Raw genomic sequence first — 19,048 nt, 5'->3', positions numbered from 1 at the left:
CTAACCTACTTTATCTTTTCTTGCCAAGGTTTATCTGGCTGGAGAGCAGACAATGTTTCTAACAGACCATAAACCCTATATGAGGTGTATGTAGAAGGTACCTGAGGCATGAGGTGTAGGCTCTGCAGGCTGATCCACAGACAGCTGTTTGAAGACAGCGTACTTATCAGAGGATGTGACGGATGCGGTGGAGGAACCAGACACTGGAGTCAGCATGGCAGGCACGCTGCAGGGACACAATAGCTATAGTCAGGCATCAGGAAGAGTGAGGATCAATAGTAGAGTTTAATCCTCATAAGCTGCCTGAGCTGATTAAACATTTGCCCTAGGCTCCAAAAGTTTTACACACAGTCACAGTTTTATTTTTTTGTCAAAAGCTTTGTCATTCTACTAACCATTTCAGTGACTGATGCTGATGCAAGCTGAGGGAACTTTTATCCATAGATGGTTGACTAATTAAAGGAAAAAAACCTGAATAAATAAGTGGAGCAGTGAGCAGATGCTCCCACACAGGTGCACTGTGTGGTACAATTAAGCAGTTAACATCCTATCATGCTCTGTGGCGTGTATAAAAATACTGAGCAAGACCAGTTTATTCTGATTTTGTGTCAAGATGGCAAGAGGACAACATCCAAGTGACTTTGAAAGAGGGTTCATTGTTGGGGCACGGATGGCAGGAGCTTCAGTCACAAAGACTGCTCAGCTGGCTAGTGTTTCAATAGGAACAGTGACCAAAGTGACATCTGCATTTAGATCTATGAGAAAAACATCAGTAAATAGGGTCTCAAATTGTGGTCGATACATTTGATGACCATGATGTTCATGCATTAGTGTGATATATAAGGAAAAACAGAAGAGGAAGTGGAAAAAAAAAGGGACATGATGAGTCATCCTTCACCATATTTTCCACAATGTTTTCCACAATGCATGTTTGGCGCACACCAAGAGAACGGTACGGGCCTGAATGCTTGACCTTTACATTGAGGGGATCCGGTGGCTCTGTTATGCCGTGGGGGGGAATTTTGCTGGTATGGTTTGGGTCCACTTGTCCCCTTAGAGGGAAGAGTCACTCAAAATCAATAATAATGACAATCCCCCTCATCCATAGGGCATGAGGGGTAACTGAATGGTTTAATGAGTTTGAAAATGATGTGAATCATATGCTATGACCTTCACAGTCACTAGATATCAACCCAACTAAAAACCTATGGGAGAATTTAGACTGACGTGTTAGACAGCACTCTCCACCAGCGGGAGCTGGAATATCATTTGGAAGAATGGTGTTCATCCTCCCAGTAGAGCTCCAGAGACTTGTAGAATCAAAGCCAAGGAGCACTGAAGCTGTTCTGGCAGTACGTGGTGGCCCAACACCTTAGTAAGACATTTTATAATGGTTTGTCACCCGTCTGTATATCTTTGTTTTATACAGGCAAACACTAAATGAAAAAAAGACCAAATCACATTTGCAAAGATTGCTACAGAGGTGGGTCATATATCAGTATTTGTCTACCTTCATATACTGTAAATATCTGTTAGTTTTAACTAATGTCTTGTCCCGTTATCACAGCTGTCTGTCGATGTTTGACATTGTTTTGTTCTGATTGTGAGGAAGGTTTCCCTGACATATTAAACAACTATGCTGTTTTTTTTTTAAAAACCAATACACCTTTAATTTAGGCAAAGATGAGTGGGCCTCTTTGCTACCAGATGGCATTCAGCTTCAGTAAATATGAAGTTACAACCAGAAGCCAGTATGTTTAGCTAAACACAAAGAGTAGGAAACAGCTCACTAATTAACATGTCATATCTTATTTGTTTTAATCCATACAAAAACGCAATTTTATGGGTAGTTATGTGCTGGACTTGGCTGGGAGCAGTTGCCAGACAACCATCAAAGACAAGCCAAGAAATAGTCTGACACATAATTCCCCATAAAAACATAAATTATTGTTTTTACACTTCGGTTTTTGTATGGATTAAACATGATAACAATTTGACTTATGTTCTGTTGCTTCTGTGAGATACAAAAAACAAAGATGAGCAGGCATAAAAATCTTTAATTTGCTAAATTTGCTCATTTGATAACATACAAGAATCAAGCACTAAGGGGAATAATTTAGCTCACTTTCCAGCAAATGTTAGTTTCCTCAAAGCCCTTTCTCAGCAAGACAAATTATGCCTGCCACATCAGGCTGGCAACCTAACAAGAGCTTTTCAGTTCTTTCATTTAATTAGACAACGATCTCAGACTGGGGAATTCTTGTTGGCAGTGTAAAAAATCCTGATGTGTATGAAAACATACACATCAGGAGTGTATGTTTTCAGGGGAGAAAGAGAGAGAATTACAAAACGCCCATGCCTCTTACATGTGAGAACAGCAGGGCAGAGTGAAAGGAGCTGATTACCTGGCTGAGAAGTTGGAGGTGTGCGTAATAAAAGTTCGACTTGTGTTTCACCAGTTAAATGCTTTTAATGTGAATCTGCACCAGTAGGAAATGTTCAACTTGCATTAGTAGTAAGTTAAAACAGCATTTTTTCCAGAAATATCGCCACAAACTCCCAGTTCTTAATACTGTAAATATATAAAAATTGTACTATTTTCATCAGCCACAGGCTCAATCACCAATTTGTTACCTCAATCGGCGATAGATATTGACTTAACAGACTTTTACTTAAATGAAAATCTTCGAGACTGCCACTTTAAGACATTGTTAATCATGTTGGCTAAAATTAAAATTGCATGCTGTGATATTTAAATTTAAAAAAATAATTACTCGTTTAGGCAAACTCAGTGTCTCCATAGCACTCACACCCTGTACCTGTTTTGGTGCTGAGGTGTTATGGTGGTGGGGAAACTTCCTCCTGACTCCCCCTGGAACTCAGTGAAGGCCTGGTCTCCTGCTCCTGCCTTTGGAGCCTCCTGGAAGTCTTGGAAGTCATCGTCATCTGCTTTGGTCCCCTGCGCCAACAATGTGTTAGTTAATAAGATATGAGTTACAATTAACTACAGTAATCAGGGCACGAAACAAGCGTCCAGGAAAAGGCCGGACTGAAACCATGGCTATGTTACCTGTGCTGGAGGGAAGGTGGCGATGAAGTTAGTGTTTGTGGGCGGTTGAGCCGGTGCTGCAGGTGTCATGGCCATGACTGGTGGTGCTGGTGAGGGCATGGCCATGGAGACTGGGGGCTGGGTTATCATGGGCTGCTGGTGCTGGGGCATGACGGGCGCCATGGCCATAGCCAGGGCCGGCAGGTTGGGCACTGGTGGAGAGGGGAACTGACTGAGGATTTCCACATTCATTGCTGGGAGGCCACTCTGAAACAAAGGAAATAGGTTTAAAGGCTACAACTAGTGATATTTATGTTTTCAATATCAATAACAAATCCAGTGAAGAAAACAAAATCAACAATGAACTGATCCTGCTAAAATGTATTGTGTGTAGCCGAAGCCTGCTATACTGTGTCTTTTAAGTGTTCCACAGACCTCCATTGTTGTCCATGTACTATTAAAAACACAACAATGAGCCCCATTACAAATGAACAAGGCCAGTGTAGTTTATTTTGAGTCTGTCCCAAATACATCGCTCTGCTGCAGTAAATACTCACTAGAGCAACAAATGTGTATTAAGCCACTGCTAAAAATAGGCCCCAACAAATACACAATTCACTCTCGTTCGGGTAACATTTGATAAAAAATTCCGATGTCCAGCTGTTTTAGGAAGTTACTTAAATCTTTAAAAATTAAGCTATAAATCTTTGACAATTTTAAAAATGAGACGAGATAAAAACCACAGGCAGGGTTGCAGGTGAGAAAGTATTGCGAGACGGACTAACCCATTGTTGCTTTTGGTCCTTTCATGGGAATTGTTGACAATATGAAAAATATACACCCAACTTATTTATTAATTTTTTAATGTTGTATAATTTCATTTATAAGACTGTTGCAAATAAAATGCAGATTTTGCTTTCAGTTAAATCATTGAAGATCATTTGAGAACGACAAAGATCATGAGAGATATTACAGCTTAGTGGCTACTCATTCACTGAACTGTGAAAAAAGACTAATGGCTGCATATAACTCATTCAACACAGGCAAGTTCCTCAGAATAGATGTCACTGGCAAGCTCAAAGTTTTTCCCCCTCACTTGAGAATGCACCTTGTTGTGTCTGTGTTTTAAGGCTCTTGCAGATTTATACCACCAAAGGTGTTTTATCATTATTCCTTGCATGGATGTGGTGGCACGCAGTGTTTTGTGAGCTGCCTGCAGATTTGCATCATACCAGAGGTGGCGGTAACAGGCCCAGGCTGAGGATGATAAGGAGCCTCCTGCCAAACTCGGCTGATGTAGACTCAGCCATATATTTGGTTTACGATGCATCGCAATTCCTCAACTGATTCACAGCGCTGCTTCTTTCTCTGTTTTTAACTAACCTCGTCTACCGTATGGGGTTTATGGCGCAGCTCTGTGGAAGCCACGGGGAATGATAAGTTAAGTCATTTTATGTGGATAATTTGTCTTGACTCCACTTATTACCTGCGCAACACCAATTAGTGCAAGTACAGTGTAGAGCTCCTCCTTGGTCAGCATGCCAGGTGTTGTGCGGTTGGCTGACGCCCAGATTTGACCCAGTGCCTCCCTGGGAAGACCTGATGACATTAATATTGGGTAGAGCTTGGCTGTGTCTATCCCTGCCGGGGTCATGGTGAATTCAAGAACCTTCTTGAACATTTCTAAGGACAGAAAAGCAGAGAAGAAATATTCATGCATGCTAGAAACATAAAGGTCAACCTAAAATTAAAAATATTAATTTATAATATTAAGCTTAACTGGAAATCAATATGGTGTAGTGTCATTTCTTTTCACAAAATACAGAAGATTTGGTACGTTATACTGGACGTTTTCATGCGGAAATGTTTACCTGGGACGAGGCTGTCATTGTACAACCAGGCTGGCAGCATGGGCTGGAGGTGCTCTTGTTGTGGGTACACGCCAACACCTGCTGTCACAAGCAGACACACACACGCGTGCACACAGTTAGTTGTTACAGCAGAGGCCTTGTCCAGGCATATGATTTGCCAAGCCTCTGGGCAGCTGAGCCCTGCTTTGTATCAAACTCAACAAAATCATACACCTGATGTCTGGAAGGCTCAGTGCAGGTGTAACGCTCCCCTGCACTTAATCAGTCCTGCCACATCAGAGATCTATAAATCAGTCTGCGAGCTATTTCCAGATTCAGGGAGAGGGGAGAGAGGAAACTGCCTTGTAAGAAAAAAAAAAACAAAAAACTAATTTAACTGCTCACATTGACCTAAATAAACTTTTTTTTTTTTTTTTTTTTTTTACAGCAAATAGACTAGAAAACATTTTGAACAAAGCAATAATGGGTTTTGAGTTCCTGTCTGTAAGGCATCTGTTTACTCAGGCAGCCATTTCACACACAATACTCCCATCAGTCTTGGGCAGTTAAATGAATCTTATTACAAATCTCTCTGGTCTCCACGATGATCCCTTTATTTCCCTTGATGACATGGAGAACACGGACACAGACAAACAAATTACAGCACAAAGGAGTAGCAGGGTAGCATGCACAATCAGCCTTGGATTATATTTTGGCCCCAGTGGCAGCTGCCAATCCATGCGCATCCCTATTAAACCAAAGCAGTCAGCATGCGCCAGAGGTCATTCTCTGAGAGTTGTTGTTACATGGCAAGAGAACAGACGGCGGCTTATTGAGCCAGCAGGTATTACCCCAGGACCTCGACAGACTCAGTCCATTTCAAATATATGTGCAGACAGAGCCAACATGAGAAGGCCCCTCTAATAAGATGTGGCCTGAAGTAACAGAGGTACAAAGCAGGCAGAAAGAAGAGCATAGACTTGGCTTAGGAGAAGATGTAAATAGACCAGTGAGGGTACCTCAAAGACACCGTCACTCCATAATAATCTCAGAGGAGAAGAAAAATTCTGCGTGATTTCATGTATGAGCACATACAGTAGGCTAAAATGGTGTGATGCCCAGTCTAGAATCTGGTATAAACCAATCATGACCCAAAGAGATAAAGAATTATTTTGTCAGGGTTAGAAAGAGTGAAAAGATTTTCCCAGGACGGAAAGAAAACTACTGCTCTGATTGCGTGTTAATGCTGCAGCAAAGCATGGGAGAGAAGAAGAAGCTATGAAGTCTAATAAACAGGCACTTCTCTCACCACTGTCACTACTGGTTTGGGAGGATGAGTCAGCAGCTGATGGGGGGACGCTGGGTGCTGAAACTGGGGCCTCAGGTAGCTTTTCTGCGGCGAAGACAGAATTCAAGTCTTCGGGGGCCGCAGCCCAGTTCCTTGCTTTAGTGCTGGATTGAAATTGGGCTGAAACTTTAGCTCTAGGGCCCATTTTAGCCAAACTCTGTTTGGACTTAAAGCTAACCTGGGCCGTCTTATCAGCAGTAAGATCGCATGAGGAGAACAGCTTCTCTTCCAGGGAAGGGCCTAGAGGAATGAATGAGGAACAAGCTTCCTTGTAACACAGACAAGCTAATCAAAGCAGTTCAAGTTTCCTATGTATCTGAAGCTAAACTGAAAATTACACTTGCTGTTATATCCATCTGTTAACTAAGCATTTTTGGTTGAATGGAAGAAAAACAGCACCAAAAACAAAACTGCATCTGTAATTTTACATCCGGGAAAAGAAATCTGTTGTTTTATCAGATGCATACAAAGAGACTATATCCCGGTCGAGCTAGTGGATAAGAGATGGTTCTTATTTTTCCTGACTTTTAATGGATCATAGCAGGTCCAGTTCAGTGCAACTGAAGCAACTAGTAACACTCATTGAAGGTCCCCTGTGAAGTTTTAGACCTCCAGTAGCACTTTGGTGCTGTTTTTCTACGAATGGGTCCCTGTTTTATTTATTTCTTGCGCAAGGATACACATGCATGTGCGTATGCAGGCGATACCATACACAGTCCTACCAAAGTTTTCACACTATTCCACTGATCAGCAGGTTGCAGTAACACACTAAGATATGTTGCAAAGCACCAACAAAAGCATGTGAACATAACTTTTGCTTGTTTACAGGAAAACTCCACAAGGGACCTTTATCTGCCTAATAATCATCAAAAGAGTCTAAAACTTTTTAAAATATAAATTTTTTTTTATCTCTCACATTTTTGTTGAGCTGAAAACATCAGGCTATTTAACTAATGTCTCTTCACATACAGCTTTCCTCTTGCAGTATGAACACATGCTCGCAGTTCCAAAAGTGTCCTCTCCTCAACCACTATTACAAGATCAGTAGGACTGAAAAGCTTTCTTTATTGCTAGCTTAAAAACAGGACATCATCAGATCTTATTTTGTGTTACTTCATGAAAAAAGCAAAGTTTTGTGCCCCTGATGAAATGTACACCGGGCTTAGTAAATATCCCCCTTAGTGTGTTTATACTTGGTTTAATGTCACACAGTATTTTCTGTCCTACACATGATATCTTGTTGCATTACTGTCTGCATATAGTATATTAATCCTTTATTACCAGTATGTACATTTTTTTTCAGGACCGTCTCAGGTCTCTCTTCTGTTCTATCAGACGCAAGCAATCCTGACGCCATCTAATCTGCTTATTCCAGATGCTAAACAACTAGGTCAGAAATGTCTCAGAGGATATGGGATGACACTCGATGGAGGGCTAGCTGTTGCATTTCTCTGGACAGAAGGTGATCTCACTGTCCTGTCATTCATACAGACTGAGAGCTGTCACAGAGCAGCTGCTCATCACAGATATTAGATGGCAGATGACATATGAGAGTGACCGTCTTCTATCACTACACAAACCACAAATGGATTCAGTAATGGGTTCAACTACTACGTGGCTCAAACCTGCTGAGAAACCTTCTCTCTTAGGATGAAGCAAGCTGGGTTACTTATTTATTCTGTATCCTTGTTTGCCTAGTTAGCAGTGTGTCTGGTAGCTTTAAAGGTTTAGATAATGAGGCCATCTGCTGTGCTGGCGGCATGCTTGCACTGCAACGCAGGCCAAAACCAACCCAAAATCTGGAGGTACCAGTGAAAACATTCAGCATTAGCAATAGAAGCAGCACTACAAGTACAAAAAAAATCTTCCAAACTAATTCAATGTATGAATGGCTGAGTATAAATTATGGGGAAAGGAGGGGAGGTGTCAACGAAGCAGAAGAAGAGTTACCTTGAAATGTAGATTGGGAGCTGGTGTTGACAGCAGAGTGTTGGGAGGCAGTGGGAATACACACAGAGGCGGGAAGGGACTGAGGGTGGGACTGTGAGGAAGGGAGCGAGGGTTGAATTTGGGTCTGAGAGGAGAGGTGGAAGTTGGAGGAAGGGAAAGTGTTTGCAGGACCCTGAACGAAGTCACTAAAATCATCATTGTCCTCAAAGAAACCTGTCTTGGGGGCAGGGGACGAGGGCTGGACATGAGCCTGAGAGGAGAGGCCATAGTCGGAGGAAGTGGAGGAGGAGGGCGGAGGGAAGGAGGCTGGGGCATCTACAGGCCCCTGAAAGTCATTAAACTCGTCATTGTCCTCGGACAAAGCTGGGGGGAGGGAGTGAGTGGTAACAGACGGGTGTGATGGCGATGAGTCTGCAAAAATGAAGAAATAATGATGATGGCACAACACATGACACACACCACAATGGAAAATAAATTAAGGGCTGCACTTTGCAAAAGTGAACCACTATTTTTTGCAAGACCAGAAACTTTAGAACTGCAAATTCAAATAAAATTCTATTCTGAAAATTCTGAAATACTGATTATCAATTTTTCTAAACTGCATTTGTATAAATGTCATCAGCAGAATAATGACTCTAATGCAGAGGTTCCCAACCTGGGGGTCGGGAACCCTCCACTGGATCACAAGATCCCAAAAATCATGTGGGTTCATGAGATGATTAATGGGATATAAAAGAGACTTACACAGCAGAATAAATGTATGTATTTTTCTCTGACTATTCTCTAATCTTTGCAATTTTCTTGTGAAATACGAGACAGTTCTAGTTTGTCTAGTCACTAATAATTATTCAAATCAAACAAAGTGAGGGAAATCTACAAGACTAAGACACTATAAAACGTTCACAAAGTGAACACTGATGTCCAAAATGCTGCTGCCAGATGCTGTATTGAACACAGATCTAAAAATTAAGATAGTACGAAAAGGTGATAATGACGATACTGGCAGTGAGATACAGGATGAAGTCAAGTGAGAAACAAAAGCGATACGATTAAAAAATGCGATTAAGAATCTGAGTTGCATAGTATATATTCAGACAGAAAATCCCAAATTTTGCTGATCTGGCTGCCAGCTGGGTGGCCATCATACTGACCTGCCTCTAATCCAGTTATTATTCTCAGACGGGGCCTTTCAGCAGAGCTACAGAGAGCAGATCTGCTGAGGCACAACAGGATAATCCCAGGGATTACAACTAAAATTGTTTAGGTGAAGGTACCTGGCTTCTTGGTCTGTGATGATGGAGTGGGGTGCATCTTTGCATCTCTGCTGAAGCCGTCCAGGTTGCCTTTGATTGCCTCCAAGGCATCATCACGACTCTTCTCCCCTGTCTGAGTACAGCACAACAGAGTATCGAAAGACCAGCGGGGTAGAGAGATGAGCAGTGGACATGTCAGAAAAATAGAAAAATAATCAGGATGTGGAGAGACACTCACCTTAGGTTTGACACTGCTGAGCAGCCTCAGCTTCTGTTTCTGCTCTTCAAATTGTCTTCTTTTCCTGTCTTCCTCCAGCATCTTCTGCTGCTGCTCCAGACGCTTTCTAACGGGCAAGAAAAATACAGACATTATATGTAGAGTCAAACAAAATAATATTCTTGAAGGAGCTGGGAGCGAGGCAAAACATAGGAATTGAACACGACTTAATCTAACATTACGTGTACATTAATTGGTTAAAATCAATATTTATCTGTCTTTGTCATAGTTGACAAATGATATTCTACTGGTTATTTGTAAATTAATGTTATTACGGTTATATGTAGTCACTCAAGCCATTGCACTTTGCACTTTACATATAAAGAATGCAACATTGCAAATACACAGTAAGGGTCTAAAAACCCCTAGGCCACCAGCATGCTCCCAGATAATAAGACATTTAAAACACATATATAGTGTAATACATAGATGCAATGAACAGAATGGATGGAAATGCATAGAAAATTCCAAGTCTTACTGATATTGAAAGAAGGATAAACACAGGTATTTTGTCATAAACCAAAATATTGGTGAAATAGAAAATTGTGACTTGATGGCACTTGATGACAAAAGTTAAGGGATCATCAAAGTGATCAAAATGCATCCAAATTACCAAAGTACCAAATGTAATGGTGGACCATCCAATAGTTGTTGAGACATTTCAGTCTGGGGCTAAAAACAAGGCCTCTTTTCCACATTTGTTCAATGCGAGCATTCACGCTTACACACAGTCTCCATGGTATTAGTGTAAAGATGTCTTACTGGTGCTCCTCAGCCATTTGTTTCTGTATGTCAGCAGTGTACTGGGGTCCAGCAGGTCTCATACCCATAAACTGTGGCTGACCCAAGAACTGCATCCCAGGGGTCTGCATCCCAATTGCCATCCCACCCTGTTAGAAAAAAAGAAAAGAAGAACATACAAAAAAGCAGCTCAGAAATATCATTAGCATTTTTCCTTCCACTCTCCGTTCACCTGATGTTAAATGCTAAAACAAAGGGAAAGCGATATAATTCAGAATCACGTTAATAATAATGTTTCAGTTTGTGACTTGATTAATTTGGGCACATGGAGGGTTAAGAGGGGCTCTAAACCCGGGCATCCACTTCAGTGAATGTCAGTTAAATCTATACAGCAGTGTTCAGTTATATGCATTCATCAATCGAAGCCCTCATTAGCAACTTTGTTAAAATGGACAAAACACCTAAAGGGACTTAAAGAGCTACAATTTCAACCTCAAAATACTAAAAGACAAACACCGAACCAGGAAGATAAACTCTAAAAACCAAATACAGATCCATAAGCTCACCTGCATAGGCATGGCCCCTGGGGGCATCTGTCCCCCAAAGTTCATTCCCATCATGCCCTGCATGTTAGGTTGCATGACTGGAACGATAGGAAAGCCCTGCTGTTGCTGTTGCTGCTGTTGCTGCATAGGTACCATGCCTGCAAAAAGACACACAGACACTGTTAAGATATACTGTAGACATGGCAAAGAATAGTGTATTCAATTACTATTTGTAGCATGACAGTAACCCCAATTTAAAGTACACGCAGGAAAAGTTAATACTAGTCTGGAGTTTGGGGGGAAAAAAAAAAAAACCTCCAGAATGTGGACATGATATTACAAATCAATTTCCTGGACAGCTGGAAAAAGACAGAGGCTCAGCAACAACCAAATTTGTTTTTCTGGTGATGACTGTGACAGCTTGGAGCAAAGCAAGACAAGTGAGGAAAAAAAAAATAGCGGAAGAGTGTGTGTTTGTATTCACAGATGCTGTGTAATCTGACAGCCAGAGCTGAGCAGCCAGCTCCTACTGGAGCCCCCAGATGATTCACCATGTTAGGGTTCAACCGGGCTGAATAAATGGCTTATTTAGGGAGGCTGCACATATTCTAATTTGTCTGACTAAAATTACATTGCTAACGGGAGCATGAAATGACCCCTGAGAGACGTCTGTCCCAGTGATGTGTGGATGGTTTATCAGGAGTGTTGCTGCAAAGTCAAACAGCCTAAATATGACGCTCACTCACAGCTAAATGATAGGTATACTGAGGCCCACAGTGCACAGCGCTGGGAACGGGTAACAAAGGTATGCGCTCCTTACTGCTACTCACTTCTACCTGATGACTTATGGTGATCTTAAATGGCAATGAGCAAATGTTAACAGGAATGCCTAATGAAAAGTAAAGCAGAAGCAATCTGGCTACAGTTTGTCTACATCTTTAATGAGCGATCCCAGTACTAGGTCATTTGTGACACGCAGCAAACTAAACATGTTCTGCATTTGTGTGTAATCAGTCAAAGTGCATGCTATGATCAGAATCTAATCTTTTAAAAAGTTAACTTGTATTTACTTGTTTGGAAATTAGTTCTTCAGTATCTACAGTATTTCCATTGAAACTAAAAGGAGTTTCAAAGTCACAACATAGCAACATCAAGAAATGCAAGAACAAGAACGCGTTTTTACAGTTTTTAGTCTCAATCTACACCGAAACTCCCACTAATCTGGTCAGCTTCTGATGAAGTTGGTCAAACATATTTAAGACAAAAACTGTTTTTAGGAACTGGTAATGTTAACTGCAAAATGACTCACCTTGTGGAGGTCCCAAGCCCCCTCCAACAGGATACATAAAACTGAAAGAGAAAAAAAAGATGAATACAAGTTATGAGATTCAAACTAAAGCTAAAATAAAGTAACATACTGATGACACATCAGGTCAGCTGTGAACCTTCTATGTGAACTAATGATGTGAGATACATAAACATGCCCTCTGAAGTCTTGAACAGCGTAAAATATGAGGCCATTACTGCATCAGTAATGTTTTTCCACACCTACAGCAAGTGAAACAGTGGCAAATGATCAGTTTAAGAGGCTCATGTAAAGAGGCTTATGGCATGATGACTAATATTTTGTAACCAATAATTGTTTAATGTTAGTATTAGTATGTGCCATGTAAGACACCATTTAAAGACTAGGTAGATTTTAAAAAAAAAAAAAAAAAAAAAGGGTGGGGTACTGGGTCTGAATGCACACAGCCACTTGAGACTGACTTGCTGTTCGGTTTTTGACTTGTTTTTTCATCATCTACTGCTTCATTGAGTTAGACCACATCTGAATGCTGCATGAATCTTGTTGTCAGTCTATCTCCAAACACCAAGTTACTAAAAGCCGCTTTTACTACAAGCACTAAATCTGACAGGAAAAATGTAACCAATATACGTTCGCCGTCAGCACAACGCAACAGTCACAGAAAGAGCCCTTACAATGAGCCTTTGGTTTGCAACCTAACTGTAGTTTCGGCTTATTCACAAAGATCAGTTTCCACAGGCAACTTGGAATCTGTCACTGGGTCTTTGCTGAGAAACAGGCCTTTAAGAAATAATCAGAGGAAGTCTCTCCCTCACCAGAGCCAACTCACACAGGCCTTCAGCTATTTGTCAGATAACTTATTACAGCTCAGTTCTTCAGGCTGGAACTGATGGAGAAACAAACAGAAGAAAAAGCCAGCCGGGCCTCTGCTACCCATGACTGCAAGCTAAATTTGCAGTCAAAGAAAATGTTTATTTTTGAGTACAAATCATGAAACTGTACACTAGGGCCACAACTAACAATTACTTTAATAATAAATTAACCATTCTGATTATTTTTATTAGTATAAACTGTGACAGAAAGTGAAAAATTATCATTACAATTTCCCAAAGCTCAATGTAAAACTTTCTTAATATTTGTTTTTTCTGGCCAACAATACAAAACTCAAAGATATCAAATTTAAATGTATTAAAATCCATATTTGACAAGGTGGTCCCAGCAAGTTTTTGGCTTTTTGTTGATAAATGACTTGATTCGCTGTTGAGTCATTTTCTGTGAGTCAACTGATCCTTCAGCTGTATTTTACACGTTCCACTGCCACATTTTGTCTATATGAGAGGAATTTCAGTACACAGAAATATTATCAAGCTAATAAATAAACTTTAAAGCTGCAATTATCAATATTTTGAAATTATCAATAGATCAAACAGACTATGTGTAATTTGAGAGGGGTCTCTTGCAGTGATTAACCCACTGCGACTTGTCACCAGACTCTGCAGTTCTTATCAATTCTGAGGAGCATTATTGTGTCTATCAGCTTATTGTTTTGGTTTTTCGGGGCCAAAACTTTACGGTGTTGGTTCAGTCTCAACACTCATTAGCGTTTTATTCAGCGAAAAAAGCTCCAAAACTGTACCCCACATGCTCAGCACCAAACAGCAGACAGACACAGTTAGGCACCAGCTGGTGATTATAGCGTAGCATTTAGCAGCTAAAAAACCAGATATTTTACAGCTCTGAATGAATGAGATGAAGCGAACACCTTTGTGGGGACATCTCTCATGATTCATAGGACAATGATGGTATTTAAAGGTAATATAGATCATATTTGTTCTGCTAAGTCATTATAAAAAAAACAACAACACAAAAAAGAAGCTGAGGTTACCCTTCACAGTGTACTCATGTAGTATGAATGTGTTTTTATCTTCAGTGATGACGCTTGAGCTGGAGGGATTCTCACATCTGCTCCCTGTAAGATTTTTAAGCTTATAGGAGCTTTTAGAGGAGCACTAAAGCACTGCTGCCCACCATCCTGCAGCAAATAACAGGTCATGGCTGAGCAGATTAACATGGAGGGAGATAAGCAGCGATAGCAGCTGTGGATGCCAGGCAGGCCAGTGCCTTGTAAGAGACCTGTAATCATCCAACAGCTATCATCAAACTGTTGGGAAAGCTGGGAGACAGAAGGCAGGGTCAGGAGTTTCAGGCAAGCTCATCATCACAGAAGACGCCACTAAAATTACTTTTGGCTTATTCTGAAACTGCTCCTTTAGTGGATTATACAGAAGATTTGACAAGACTTCTTTCACAAGGACAGACAGACTTAAAGGCTGTCACTGAACCTGTTACATCTATGTAAGCTGAAACGATTAGTTGATCAGTTGATTTGAGACACAATTAACGTCCTGTTTGATTATCAACAACTTTGACCATCTATTTATCATTTAACTGGTTTATCAAGTAAAAAATACCAGACATTCCCTGGTTTCAGTTTCTCATATGCAATGACTTGCTGTTTTTATGTTTTATATCACTGTAAATGAATATCTTTGACTGTTGGTCCGAAAAAAACAAGCAATGGTAAGACGTGGGGTTTTGAGAAACTGTGACCAGTATTTTTCATATTTTCTGACATTTAATAAGTTTAAGCTTGAAAAGGTAAATTGATTAGTTGATCAAAACAAAGTTAATCAGCAACTACTTTTATAATTGATTACAAATGCCAAACATTTGCTGTTTGCAGCTTCTAACATGAAAGTATTTCTTTATATTTTCTTTATAATAGTAAATGAAATGTCTTTGTGTTTAGAACTGTTGGTTGAATATAACAAAATCTCACTTTACGCTCCGAGAAATTATTAAAATGATCAATAAGGAAAATTAATTAAAACTTAATCTAAAGATAATTGATCATTAAAAGCCTAAACACCATAAAATTTCTGATTTGGATTACAGCTGCAACTAACGAGTCTTTTCTCAATTAATCACTTAATCGTTTGTTAATGTCAGAAAAAATGTGACAAATACCTGTCTTAATTCCCCAGAGTCCAAGGTAACATCGTAAGATGTCTTGTTTTGTACAAAAACCAAAAGATGTTCAGTTTGCTATTTTATATGAAAAGCTGAGTATTCAATTCTCACATTTGGGAGGCTGGAACCAGAGAATGTTTACATCTAATCGTAGCAGCTCTAATTTGGATCCTGTTAATCACTTATGTGGCAGGGGATCCAATCAAGGTGTGAACCCTTTATTAATTGGGGTTTTTGGAAGTCCACCACAGGCACTAGAACTAAAGGCCCCTGTCCTGTTACCACACACTAAGATGGTAAAGACAAACGAAGTCATGTATAAACACTGTGACCTGACATAAATTCGACTCTGGCCGTCATAACTTAAGAATAAATGTTTTAATTATGTCCCCAATTGTCCAGAACTGACAATGAACAAATTATCCAGCTATAATTCCAACTTGGAAATGTCAACAGTTACGAAACACACCCCGCAGCAAGTTGACTAATGGGATACTACGATATGACATCATATGACATTCAGGAGGTCAGCTGTCTGATGAATGGTGTAATCACATGGCCTGCTGAAGACAGAGGAAAATGCATGGAGCCTTCATCACCTAATCATATTGATATCATGCATCTCTGTCACAGTCTCAAGGGGGGGAGGTTCAGTTGCAGCAACTTGGGACTTAACAGCTTGGCTTCTTTATGTGTATTCATAATACTGATACATGCTTCAGCTGTCAAGCAGGTTTTTGTAAGCTGCACCACTACTCCACCTCCTGGCTCTCCACTGTGGCACTCCTGACACATTTTGCTTTAATATTGCTGAATTATCATGTCTGGCAGGGAAAAACACATGGAACCGAAACTATCCAAAACATTCCTTCATTCATATCCGTTATATTTGGAAATATTTCAAAAAGATTAAAGGAGACTTTAATGTTCTACAGATAAAAGATGCCCCAGACAAAAATATTGTGTTTTTAACAGAGCTTCTCTCTCAATTTTAAGGCCTTATCAGCAACAGTGAAGAAGTGGTACTTGGCTTGGAGTGTCCAATATGAATCAAATGCTCTATCTCGGGGTATCACTATACAGTTGTATGTAAAAGCTTGGGTGCTCCAGGGAATATTCCATATTTTGTTGATTATTATCATGAAAATAAGTAAATTCAATTACTGCAGCAAAGACACATTTAAGAATTGGCCTCTCTTCAAATGTTAATATACTGTAAGTACTGACTTAGCCAGGTGCCCAAACTTTTGAACATGGCACAATTACTGTTTAATTTTTTTCTATTTTTTCAGTTCAAGTTCATGAAATAAAAAGTGCAATAACGTTTGATGAATGGCTATTTTTATTTATTTTTCTGTTTGCTGATGGCGTTGTATTTATTTCGATTTACTTCAAAAATCAACTAAATATAGAATACCCAGGGGTTTTAGATATAACTGCATAAGTATATCATCATATAGTACATTTTAAGATGAAAAAAAATGTATAGATACAGTATAATAACCAGAGAGGAATATCTGTTTTTCAGTAATTCAGCAAATCAAAACTCTTCAATAATCACATAAAAATCCCATATTATGCTATAAAAAAGTCCCCCTATTAATTAGTAACATAGCCCACAACTGTCTAATAAAACCAGACTCTACACAACCAGAAAGATTAATACTGTGATAGCTGTCAAAGTATTAACAATACAGGAAAATCATCTGCTGGTTTATATTGTAGAGGAGCACTGATTATTAAAGTAATCAATTAGTCAAACAACAGAAAATTAATCATCAACTATTTTAATTACATGTTTTAGTCATTTTAAAGCAGAAATGCCAAACACTGGTTGGTTACAGCTTCTCAAATGTATGATTTGATGCTTTTTCCTTGTCATATATGATAATAAACTGGATATCTTTGGTTTTTGGACTTTTGGTCGAATAAAACAAGACATCTGAATACATCTCCTTGGGCTGTGTTAAATTATAACAGATATTTTTCACTATTTTCTGACATTTTATAGACCAAACTAGACAGAAAATGATTCTGCAACTTTTGATAACTAAATAACCATTTAAGTCATTTTCCAAGAAAAAATAAATGCCTAAAATGTAAAAATTAGCTTTTATTGGTTTATATTACATGAATTTTAATACTTGGGTGGTTTGGACAGTTGTTTGGACAAAGTAAAGCATTTGAAAATTGTAACCTGGGATTTTGTGATGGGTGTTTTTCACCATTTTCTGATGTTTTGTAGACCAAATGATTAATCGAAAACATAACTGATAGATTAGTTGATAATGAAAACAATCTTTAGTAGCAATAATGTATTAAATTGCCTCATATATAATCATACCACTGACCCCATCTGTCTGATAAATTAAGTCAAGTTTTCCCACTCAACATATTTTGTCCGAGCTGACACTCTGCAAACAGGCATCAAGCAAACAAAAAACTGACTTTAGCCAAGAGATGTCACAGCACAAGTCAATAACTCTTCAATGTCAGCAGAATGATAAACACATAAAAGAAGAACTATAATTATTTCCAGCTCCTCTTCTTACACCTGCTTTCGAACTGCTTCTTCCTACTGCCCTCACTCACTCATTCACGCAGTATTGGGGGCTTTAGTTACACCTGTCGGATCAGTATCACCTGGCTGGTCAGGACGCTTGAGCATATTTATTATTCAAGCTTCTCCAGCTCAGCCTATAAAATAATCATGAGGCCGGCCTTTTCATCTCCTCTGCAGACCATCATCCTGCTGCTTGAATAAGATACCGCAACATCACCTAAACATTTGCAACCACTTACTGGCTGGAGATGTGGAGGCTGCATGTGTGACGGAATTGATTATGTGATTCAGTAAAGAACTACTGATTTGGCATAAAGCAGAGCAGTCTGAATCCCGAAAAGGGGAACACGTAGAGCATCTGCAGCTGGCGTGTAAGAGAAAATATTAACTAATTTAGCAGCTTTTTCTAGGATCCTCGCGTCCCATCTGCTTCACCTTCTTAGATACATAGCAGTATACCTACACGATACTAAGTAGATAGATAGATAGATAGATAGATGACATTTTAGTGAGAAAATCGGAGTTGATAAGGCCAGATGTCAACACAATCAGCCGTCCACAGGCCTGTCTGCAAGAGAGTTGTGTGCATTTATTTTCAATTAATGTCATGTTTTATCACGGGATACCGAAAGCTCCAGGGATAATAACTGCTAAGCACGGCACTGCGTGTTAATATGCGTTAATATCGTGAACATTATGGCGTTATTTTTGGTCCACTCTGACAGGCAGAGGCAGGACCAGCTAGCTAACGTTAGCTATGACACCTGACAACCAGCCATCTCATCTCAACATATCAAGCCTCGACAACAAAACCCTGGCTCTCGGCGCCGTCTCTGAGGTCCCTCCCGGGCGCTGAATGTGAGGCTAAGCGGCTACCAGAGGCGGCCGCTTCACGAACACACCGTACTTTTCGGGACAGAGTTGATTTTAAAAGGCTAAAATACCTGCTGCCTCCTCCTGATCCTGGCCGCAGCGCCATCTTGATACCAGTAGTCACTAGCAGGAGGATGATGTCAGCAGTGACGAGCGTGGCCTTGGGGCGTGAGCCCTGAGCTCGGTCTGTCAGGCTCAGCTCTCCGCCTGAGGACCTTGGGAGCTAGGAGCCCTGAGTTTGGACTCCCTCCCTGGTCATTTTG

The 19,048-nt window shown here is 40.0% G+C and overlaps 1 protein-coding gene across 9 annotated transcripts in view; it reads right to left on the bottom strand.

Annotated features, from left to right (window-relative positions):
- Positions 1–19,048, bottom strand: part of synrg (synergin, gamma) — a 40,962-nt gene extending 21,914 nt beyond the window's left edge. For 3 of the 9 annotated variants that reach the window (XM_040130364.1, XM_040130366.1, XM_040130367.1), the window contains exons 1-13: positions 18,857–19,048; positions 12,323–12,363; positions 11,035–11,171; positions 10,490–10,617; positions 9,689–9,794; positions 9,472–9,583; positions 8,198–8,608; positions 6,209–6,487; positions 4,921–5,001; positions 4,536–4,732; positions 3,071–3,316; positions 2,820–2,959; positions 102–226 (exon numbers count right to left, since the gene is read on the bottom strand). In XM_040130364.1, the coding sequence (XP_039986298.1) occupies positions 102–226; positions 2,820–2,959; positions 3,071–3,316; positions 4,536–4,732; positions 4,921–5,001; positions 6,209–6,487; positions 8,198–8,608; positions 9,472–9,583; positions 9,689–9,794; positions 10,490–10,617; positions 11,035–11,171; positions 12,323–12,363; positions 18,857–18,891 (2,038 nt within the window). In that variant the 5' untranslated portion in view covers positions 18,892–19,048. The remainder of the gene's footprint in view (positions 1–101; positions 227–2,819; positions 2,960–3,070; positions 3,317–4,535; positions 4,733–4,920; positions 5,002–6,208; positions 6,488–8,197; positions 8,609–9,471; positions 9,584–9,688; positions 9,795–10,489; positions 10,618–11,034; positions 11,172–12,322; positions 12,364–18,856) is intronic. The other 6 variants (XM_040130365.1, XM_040130369.1, XM_040130370.1 and 3 more) reach the window with 6 other exon arrangements.

This window comes from Xiphias gladius, chromosome 7, assembly GCF_016859285.1.
Source record: "Xiphias gladius isolate SHS-SW01 ecotype Sanya breed wild chromosome 7, ASM1685928v1, whole genome shotgun sequence".
Classification (NCBI taxonomy): Eukaryota; Metazoa; Chordata; class Actinopteri; order Istiophoriformes; family Xiphiidae; genus Xiphias; species Xiphias gladius.
The sequence above is the reverse complement of the archived record's forward strand: the minus strand, read 5'-3'. Positions and strand labels throughout refer to the sequence as shown.